Below are 10413 nucleotides of genomic sequence, written 5' to 3'. Positions count from 1 at the left end.
GGACAGGACAGAATAGGGGCCAGGGCAGACACCCCACAGTGCCCGTGCTCCATCTCCTGGGACATCCCAGGGCTGTCCCTGCCTAGGGAGCGCAGGGCTGGGCTGTGTTCTCCGGTCTCTCCCGCAGCCCCTCAGCTCAGGCTGCGCTCGCTCTTTGCCAGGTGCAGCCGTGCACCGCACACAAGAGCAGGACCCCGCCCGTGGCCTCTTCCGCAGAACAGCGCAGGTACCTGCAGCCATCCCCAGCTGGGCTGGGCCTGCTGTCACCGCTCAGCTGAGCACCGCGCTTGGAGCATTCCGTGGAACATCCCTGGCCTCCTGCCCTTCTCCTAGAGCTGGTTTGCAAATTCATCAAGAGGATTCTGGAGGAAGAGACCAGCACCATGGGCACAGGGCTCAGAGCATATTCGCACATCTCCAAAACCAAGACCTGTGCTGCCCTGCTGGATATGCTCGTAGGGGAGGGGTTTTCCAATCCAAAGCAAGTAAGCAGCCTGTGGCCAGGATTTCATCCTCAGGAATTGCTTGGCCTCCCAAGCCATGCCTACTGCTCACTGGAAGCCTTTGAGGCCATGGCAGTGTGGTGGGAGGGGAAGCACTTCTCTGGGGAAGCTGGGGACATTCCTCCCTCTGGCAGCTTTCCAAGTCTCCCCATGCCTTCTCCAGGTGCCTGCCATGGTGAGGTACATCCACCAGTGGCTCATGGCCAGTCAGTTTGCTGAGCACAGGCTGAAAAGGGCCCTGCTGCATCTCACCAAAGAACAGCCTGCTTATGTAGTAATGTATCCTGGTTTGGGGCAAATTTGGGAGAAAACCTCCAGAAGGAGCCCCCAGAAAGCAAACCCCCACAGCCCCTTGCTCACCTGGCTCGGGAAGAATTTCCTCAGAGAGTAGTGGAAACAACCTGTTTATTGAGCAGGCAAAGCACTCCCCAGCAAAAAAAAAAAAAATGAACAACACCAGATGACAAAAAGTCTTTCTACGCTCTGAAGAGGTGACAAATTCAGAAAGTCTCTCCTGGGAGGGGTTGCCCAGTTCTCGGTCTCCGGTGCTGGGGATGGCTGCTGCAGGTCACAAAATGCTGGCTCTCGGTGTGTCTTGGTGTTTCCCATGTCCCAGTCCTGAGCAGGTTCAAATGGTATTCAGGAAAGGGAAAGAAAAAAAAGCAGTTCAGGGAAAAAACTGGATTTCCTAGCTAAACTAACTAATAAGCAAAAGCAAGGGCAAAAGCAAAAAGCAGGAGCAAGAGCAAAGCAAAAGCAAGCAAGCCAGCAAGCAAGCAAGAAAGCCAGCAAGCCCTAGCCTCTCCTAGACACAGACTGTGGGGGGAGGTGAGCTGGCTGATTACAAGACGAAACAAACCTTCACTTTTTGGAGCCAGTCCTGAAGGCACAGAACATAACATCAAGCATAAACAGAACACACGACTGGGGATGCAAGCACCATAACATCACCCTAGGACATTCCACCCCTTATCTCCGAATCGTCAACATACTACCAAACATCATGTAAAAACTTCATCAAGTAAAAACTTCCATCTTTCACTTACTCAGACACATTTCCTTCCATCTCACTTGCTCAAACCTTTGACACACATTTCCTTCCATCTCTCTTGCTCAAACCTTCGACACACATTTCCTTCTATATCACTTGCACAAACCTTCGACACTTACACATTTCCTTCTGTCTCATGTCGGTGTGGTTTAATGTAAAGACAGGGGCAGTAACATCCAACAAACAGTGATATTTGCATATGAGGCTCACCCCACAATCAGATCTACCTGAGGTACTCATCGTGTTCTTCCATATTTCTGCATTATTCACCATGTACAACCTGGTCCCTGAGGCAAGACAATCTCACCAATGGGTTTGTCTGTACTCGAGGCAGAATTGATCCACACTGTCTTCCCTAACAAACCTCTGATATGTGCCACTGGGACTTTATCTACCTGGATCGGAACAGCATATAAAAAGGAGCAGTTCCAAACATATGGCACATGATGCCAATCAGCCTTCTGATGAGCCTGTGACATTTCTTGCTCAACAGTGACATTGCAGTGGTGGCCACCAGGCCGGCTTGCCAAGGGAGGCTTCTGGCCATGCCCTGCAAGCAGCTGCTGCTGCCAAGGCGCCTTTGGTGCCTCAGGCTCTCCCTGGCACAGCTCCCAGCACGGCACTCTGCCCTTGTGCCCGAGGCCTTCCCTGTGCTGGGGCTGGCCTGGGGCTTTTCCTGCAGCAGGACCTGCCCTGCTCCTGGCACAGGAAAAGCAGTTCCTGCTGGAGCAGGAGGCTCTGCCTGCGGTGGGCTCAAACCACTCTAGCAAGGCCCTGGTGACTTCAAAATTGCTTCCTAGAGCAGAATAGTCTATAATTGGTATAGCTCCTTTATTGAGGAGTAAATAACTATTTTTTAAATTTTATTCTGTGTTGTAAATAGACCGTTTTATCTAATAATGATCAGAATCAATCATAGCTGTATTTATACAGATTTATCTGGTATTACATCATTAATCTTTTGGGACAAATTGCATTAAGGTTCAATTCCACCTGTCCAATCTGCAGGGTCGGGATGGGATCCAGCCGCTGCCAGTCTCTTCTATTAGAAGGAATTCTAGAAGTCTAGAATTCTGGGGTGCTGCAGGGGTTTCAGGATCTATGGTGGCTGTTGGGGGACATTTCTCCACCTCATGACTCAGCAGGAGTTTCTCCAGTAAGGAAATAAAGCTTTTGCCTGAAGCTCCCACTCTGCCCACGACAGGAACCCCTGTGAGTGCCCGTGACATCCCGGCTCTTTGTCAGCCTGGGGACTCCTGGGATGTCACTGTGGAGCCCCTGTGAGTGCCTGTGACAGATCGGTGCCTTTGCAGCCCAATGTCCCCTGGGATGTCACCATGGGATGGCTGGGACTGCCTCTGCCCACACGGCTCTTTACCATCCCCAGAAACCCCTGGGAGGTCTCCATGGAGCCCCTGTCTCTGCCTGTGACATTCCGGCTCTTGAGCAGCCTGGAGACTCTTGGAAATTCCCCATGGAACCCCTCTGAGTGCCTGTGACAAATCTGATCCTTAGCAGGCAACCATCACCAGGAACCCCTGTTGCTGTGGTCAGTTTCCATGGCAACCATCACCAGCCCCTGTTGCTATGGTCAGTTTCCATGGCAACCATCACCAGCCCCCTGTTGCCATACTCTGTTTCCATGGCAACCATCACCAGCTCCTGTTGCTATGGTCAGTTTCCATGGCAACCATCACCAGCCCCTGTTGCTATGGTCAGTTTCCATGGCAACCATCACCAGCCCCTGTTGCTATGGTCAGTTTCCATGGCAACCATCACCAGCCCCTGTTGCTATGGTCAGTCCCTGGGCAGCTCCATGGAGACCCCATGCCAGGGGTGGTTGCCATGGACACCAGCTCAGGCCTGGAGCCAGAGCCCGTTGCCATGGCAACCATTGGCAGTCCCATCCCCAGGGCCATGGGATCCCAGAACCACAGAACTGGCTGAGCTGGGAGGGACCCATCAGGATCCTCGAGTCCAACTGCTGGCCCTGCACAGGACACCCCAACAATGCCAGCCTGGGCCTGGCAGCGGTGTCCAAACGCTGCTGGAGCTCAGAGAGCCCTGGAGCTGTGACCCTTCCCTGGGGAGCCTGGGCCAGTGCCCCAGCAGCCCCTGGGCAAAAACCTTTTCCTGAGATCCAACCTCAGCCTGCCCCGTCTCAGCTGCAGCCGCTCCCTCCAGTCCTGTCCCTGGGCACCAGAGTGAAGAGGTTCCCACAGCCCCAGCCAGGGACCCGCTCCCAAGGCTGTTGCCATGGCCACCAGGGCTGGGACCAGCTGGGATGCTCGGTTTCCAAGGGCCGGGGTTCAGGAATGGGATTCCCCAATTTCCTGCTCCCCCTAAAAACCGTGCTGCCGCTCACTGCCCTCCCGCCTCCCATGGAAAGCACAAAAGGCAAAGATCCTGGGCTGGGAGGAGAACAATTTACTGGGAACAGCAACGAGACAAGGAACAAACAGGAACAGAAAAAATACTGATAACAGAAGGGATAAGAAAAACTATTTACAGGGAAGACTACATCACAACTGACTGGCTCTTCCTGGCCATGTATTTCCTCCTGCCTGGAAAGGACACCCTTCTCCTCAGGGACAGAGAGAGAGAGAGAGAGAGAGAGAGAGTCCCTTTGCTGCCCCTGGCAATGACCTGAGGTAGGAGTGAATGCAATGACAGGGCCATGGCCAGACCCTGATGTTCTTTGATCCCACATCATGTCATTGGCAAGGGCAGGAAAAGATCTCTTCCCAGCATGCATCACAGGGAACATGGATCACCAGGGCTCTTCCCAACATGGGTTCTCCCATGGGGGATGAAGCTGGAGCAGTGCACAAAGCTCTTCCTGCAGTCCGGGCACTCACAGAGCTTTCCTTACTGGTGCCTCCGTTGGTGTCTGGTCAAGTGAGAGCTCTGGGTGAAGCTCTTCCCACACTGGGGACACTTGTAGGGCCTCTCCCCAGTGTGAATGCGCCGGTGGGTGACGAGGTGGGAGTTGTGCTTGAAGCCCTTCCTGCAGTCGGGGCAGCGGAAGGGCCTGTCCTCTGTGTGAATGCGCTGGTGCAGGAGGAGATGGGAGCTAGTTGGAAACCTCTTCTCACACGCGGGACACTCGTATGGCCTCTCTCCAGTGTGGATCATTTGATGGATGATCAGTTGGGACTTCTGGCTGAAGCCCTTGCCACATTCCCCACACTTGTATGGCCTTTCTCCAGTGTGGATCCTCTGGTGGCTGATCAAGTGGGACTTCTGGCGGAAGCTCTTCCCACATTCCCCACACTCATAGGGCCGTTCCCTGGTGTGGATCCTCTGGTGGCAGATCAGGCTGGAGCTCTGGCTGAAGGTCATCCCACATTCCCCACACTCATAGGGCCTCTCCCCGGTGTGGATCCGCTGGTGACGGAGGAGACTGGAGCTGGTCTGAAAACTCTTCTGACACTCGGGACACTCGTAGGGCCTCTCCCCCGTGTGGATGCGTTGGTGGATGACGAGGGCAGAGCTGCAGCTGAAGCCCTTCCCACACTCCCCACACTTGTAGGGCCATGCCTCGGTGTGGATCATCTGGTGGCAGATCAGGTTGAAACTCCTCCTGAAGCTCTTCCCACACTCCAAGCACTTGTAGGGCTTCTCCCCATCATGAACCTGCTCATGCACCACCAGCTCTGAGCTCTGGCTGAAGCTCTGTCCACCTTCCTGGCACAGGGTGGGTCTTTCCTCCTCAGAGCACCCTGGGTTGGGTTTGCAGCCCCTCCTCCTGCGGGATCTCCGGGGCTTTTCCTCCCTGTTGGATTTCTGCGCCATGGAGTTGCTCAAAACAGCCTCTTCCACAAGGTTCTGCCGCGGGGATTTGTCCTCCCTGGTTTCCATCCTCAGCTCCTTCCCTGGGGGAGGAAGGACAAGGAGAGGATGGGATTTGCCTCCATGCCAGAGGGAAGGGGAAGAGAATCCCCCCAGTGTGTCCCTGGCAGGATGGCGTCGACAGCATCGTTGTCCTGCAGCCGGGAGCCACGCTGGGCTGGGAGATGGAGCAGGAGAGACGGGGAAAGGGGCACTGACTTCCTCCTCAGCTGCCCGGGGGTGCCAGACCTCCTTCTTCTTCCTCGCAGCTACCTCCTCCATCTGGTGAAGGTTTGGAGATAGGAAATTCTGTTTTGGGAGAAAAACAAGGGATGAGCACAATGAGTTTTATACTGGTTTGAAGGCAAACCAGGGGGAGAGTCTAAGCCAGAATTACAATTTAGTAAGAATATTAAGATCAAGGCAATGATACAGAAACACTGGCTTAGATTGACAGAGTCAGGATTTAACCTGACACCCCGTTGGTCAGGGTGGTGGTAGCTGTCGGATGAAATGGTGTCTGCAGTCCTGTTGGAGTGATGAACGTGATTCTGTCAAAGCGGTGATCCTGTAGAAGGGTCTGGTCTTCCTCTGAAGGTCCAGTGGTGGTTACGGAGCTCTTGTCTTCTGGGAATCCAGTAGGCAAGGTGGTCCTGGTGTTGCAAGGGTGAGATTATATCCAGGTAGGAATGTTTGGTTCCTCCCCCTGGGCGGAGCATCCCACAATGGGATGATGTAATTTTATCAGTCCTGCAGTGGCACTCAATGGCCCATTAACAGAAGATAGCCCCTGGAGGGCGTTATCAGGGCTGAGTCATGGAAGAGATAAAGAACACTGCCCCACCTGTTTATCACAGTTTATGAAGATGGTGACTGAAAACATACTTTGGGTTACGTCTTACATTGCACCCTGAAACAGTAAGGCAATCCCAGCTCGGGGTGGGGGGTGAACACCACCCCCCTTTCCCAAACTGGCTCAGGTGTAAAACCCCCACCCTGGGAAGGCCACACACACAGGGGACAATGTCACACTTGCCCCACCTCAGGGGAGGTCTCTGTCCCTGTCACTCCCTTGCTCTCCCCCCTTTTCTCTTTCTTCCATCTCTCCCTCTACCTCACATTTACTGTTCAATAAAATCCACTTTGGATTTGGTCTCATTAGCACCTTAATTGGGGCAGAGGCATCTCTCTAACAATTTTATTAACCAGATTGAGACATTATTTTGGTGCAGTGAGTTCAGGGCACTGATGTCTGACCCCGAGTGCCTTTGACAACAGCATGGTTCCCTCCTCTCAGGAGGTTCTGGCTCATTCTGGAGGATCTCTTGAAAACTTCAATGCAGTTTCCTCTGAGCGACTTTTGGGAGAATTTATGAGGAAAATGGCTATTGTGGGTGGCCAGTGTAAAGAAAATATTTTGTTGTCCTCCCTAGAAAAGTTTGTTAAAATCACTGCAGGAAAGGGAGCAAATGATACCAGCAAGACTGACAAGGATCATTCACCACAAGGTGAGGAACACAAGGCTATTAAAGTCCTACCAGAAGCCCAGCTCAAGTGTCTAAATTCCCAAATAACTCCCGAATTCACAGGCTTGGGGGCTTTGCCAAATGTGAGAATCATTATTTTCTTTGTCCCTGTCTCCTTTGTGACAGCTACACACAGCTTTGCCTTCCTTTTAAAAATCTGTATTGGGACAAATTTTCACTTTTCTTTTATCAGAACCTGCCAGCAGCTGAGCTGGAGCTGTGCAGGAACCGATGAAACTTGGAATTGCCACAGAATTGCTTCTATTGTCAGTTTATTCATGTTTGGGATTTGTTTGCGTTTCCATCACAAGTGACTTGTGGGAAAATCAAATATCCGTCAAATATTTTATGCAGAGTTAAGTTTGATTTCTTATATCTGTTTAAAAACTCAAAAAACTCAAGTTTTTTTTGTCCGGTCCCCAGGGGATGTTCGAGGCGTCTCTGTGCCACTCGCCCTGGGTGATGCTTGGGAGGGGCTTGGGGGGTTGTCCCTGTCACCCCAGGCCATTCTCCAGGGGGTGTCCCTATCCCTGTCACCCCAGGCCATTCTCCAGGGGGTCTCCATTGTTCTCACCCCAGGGAATGCCTGGGGGGTCTCCCTCCCTCTCACCCTGTGCCAGGGGGTGCTCGGGGCAGTCTCTGTCCCTCTCAGCCCAGGGGATGCTCGGGGTCTCTGTCCTTTCACCCTGGGGGATGCTCGGGGGGTCTCCATCCCTCTGGCCTCAGGGAATGCTTGTGCAGGGCTGGGGACCAGGGGCTCTGTGTCCCTCTCAGCGCTGAGGGTGCTCGGGGCTGGGCGGTCTCCGACCTTCTCATATCTGATATCCCTCCTCTGCCTGCCGGTACCGGGTGATCGCCACGTGGCACCCCCCAAGGTCCCTGCAGGGCCATTTCCGGCTCAGCTTTGGGGTCCTGCAAGACCCAAACATCCCCTGCCCTGCCAAACAACCCTGCCGGAGACCCCGCGATGGATTTGGGGCGAGCTCCCCCTCCCCGCTCCCCTGCGGTTCTGGGGGGGCGATGCCGGCGGAGCCGCAGGAGCCGCGGCCCGAGCGGGGGAACCGCGTGGGGTTGGGGCTGGGGCTGCTCCTCCTCCCGCTCCTCCGCTGTCCCTCCTCCCGCTCCTCTTCCTCCTGGTCCTTCTTTTCCTCCCGCTCCTCTTTTTCCCTTTCCTTTTCCTCCTCCTCTCTCCCTCTTCTCCCTCCCGCTCCTCCTCCGCTCCCAGCCCGGCCCGGGCGGTGCCGACACCCAAAAGCAGCCGCGCTCTGCCCTGGGGGGGTTCCAAAGCGGCCCCGCCCCGCCCGGCACTGGGAGCGCTACTGGGAGCACTGGGAACGATGGTGAGAGCACCGGGAAGGAGCTGGGAGCGCTCTCCCTCCCAGTACCGCCTTACTGGGAGCACTGGGAACGATGGTGAGAGCACCGGGAAGGAGCTGGGAGCGCTCTCCCTCCCAGTACCGCCTCACTGGGAGCACTGGGAACGATGGTGAGAGCACCGGGAAGGAGCTGGGAGCGCTCTCCCTCCCAGTACCGCCTTACTGGGAGCACTGGGAACGATGGTGAGAGCACCGGGAAGGAACTGGGAGCGCTCTCCCTCCCAGTACCGCTCTTACTGGGAGCACTGGGAACGATGGTGAGAGCACCGGGAAGGAGCTGGGAGCGCTCTCCCTCCCAGTACCGCCTCACTGGGAGCACTGGGAGGGAACTGGGAGCAAACAGCGCCCGGACGCGGCTGCAGCCGGCGGGGGCGGGGCCAGGCCAAGGGGCGGGGCTATGCAAATACGGCGGGAGCAGCGCGGGGTTTGCTCGGTCACGTGAGGGCCGGGGGGGCTGGAGCGATGGCGGCGGCGTCGGTGAGAGGGGACAGGGACCGGGAATGGGGACAGGGAATGGGAATGGGGACAGGGAATGGGAATGGGGACAGGGACCGGGAATGGGGACAGGGAATGGGAATGGGGACAGGGAACGGGAATGGGGACAGGGAGTGAGAATGGGGACAGGGACTGGGAATGGGGACAGGGACCGGGAATGGGGACAGGGAATGGGAATGGGGACAGGGAATGGGAATGGGGACAGGGAACGGGAATGGGGATAGGGACCGGGAATGGGGACAGGGAATGGGAACGGGGACCGGGAATGGGGACAGGGAACGGGAATGGGGACAGGGACCGGGAATGGGGACAGGGAATGGGAATGGGGACAGGGAATGGGAATGGGGACAGGAACCGGGAATGGGGACAGGGACCGGGAATGGGGACAGGGACCGGGAATGGGGACAGGGACCGGGAATGGGGACAGGGAATGGGAATGGGGACAGGGACCGAGAATGGGGACAGGGAATGGGAATGGGGACAGGGAATGGGAATGGGGACAGGGACCGGGAATGGGGACCGGGAATGGGGACAGAGGCTGGGAATGGGGACAGGGAATGGGAATGGGGACAGGGAATGGGGACAGAGGCGTCGGTGAGAGGGGACAGGGACCGGGAATGGGGATAGGAACCGGGAATGGGGACAGGGAATGGGAATGGGGACAGGGAATGGGAATGGGGACAGGGACCGGGAATGGGGACAGGGAATGGGAATGGGGACAGGGAACGGGAATGGGGACAGGGAGTGAGAACGGGGAGAGGGACTGGGAATGGGGACAGGGACCGGGAATGGGGACAGGGAATGGGAATGGGGACAGGGAACGGGAATGGGGACAGGGAGTGGGAATGGGGACAGGGAGTGGGAATGGGGACAGGGAATGGGAATGGGGACAGGGAGTGGGAATGGGGACAGGGACCGGGAATGGGGACAGGGAACGGGAATGGGGAAAGGGACCGGGAATGGGGACAGGGAATGGGAATGGGGACAGGGAATGGGAATGGGGACAGGGAGTGGGAATGGGGACAGGGACCGGGAATGGGGACAGGGACCGGGAATGGGGACAGGGAACGGGAATGGGGAAAGGGACCGGGAATGGGGACAGGGAATGGGAATGGGGACAGGGACCGGGAATGGGGACAGGGAACGGGAATGGGGACAGGGACCGGGAATGGGGACAGGGACCGGGAATGGGGACAGGGAATGGGAATGGGGACAGGGACCGAGAATGGGGACAGGGAATGGGAATGGGGACAGGGAATGGGAATGGGGACAGGGACCGGGAATGGGGACAGAGGCTGGGAATGGGGACAGGGAATGGGAATGGGGACAGGGAAAGGGGACAGAGGCGTCGGTGAGAGGGGACAGGGACCGGGAATGGGGATAGGAACCGGGAATGGGGACAGGGAATGGGAATGGGGACAGGGAATGGGAATGGGGACAGGGAACGGGAATGGGGACAGGGAGTGGGAATGGGGACAGGGAGTGGGAATGGGGACAGGGACCGGGAATGGGGACAGGGAGTGGGAATGGGGACAGGGACCGGGAATGGGGACAGGGAACGGGAATGGGGAAAGGGACCGGGAATGGGGACAGGGAGTGGGAATGGGGACAGGGAGTGGGAATGGGGACAG

General features: G+C 56.3%; 1 protein-coding gene across 1 annotated transcript in view; it reads right to left on the bottom strand.

Moving 5' to 3' along the window:
* Positions 1-4278: 4278 nt before the first annotated feature.
* LOC137466541 (zinc finger protein 271-like) overlaps positions 4279-10413 on the bottom strand; it is a 62219-nt gene continuing 56084 nt past the window's right edge. Inside the window, exon 2 of the mRNA XM_068178257.1 lies at positions 4279-5215. Coding sequence (XP_068034358.1) covers positions 4423-5215 — 793 coding nt within the window. The 3' untranslated portion in view covers positions 4279-4422. The remainder of the gene's footprint in view (positions 5216-10413) is intronic.

Source organism: Anomalospiza imberbis, unplaced genomic scaffold, assembly GCF_031753505.1.
Source record: "Anomalospiza imberbis isolate Cuckoo-Finch-1a 21T00152 unplaced genomic scaffold, ASM3175350v1 scaffold_267, whole genome shotgun sequence".
NCBI classification, from domain to species: Eukaryota; Metazoa; Chordata; class Aves; order Passeriformes; family Viduidae; genus Anomalospiza; species Anomalospiza imberbis.
The sequence above is the reverse complement of the archived record's forward strand: the minus strand, read 5'-3'. Positions and strand labels throughout refer to the sequence as shown.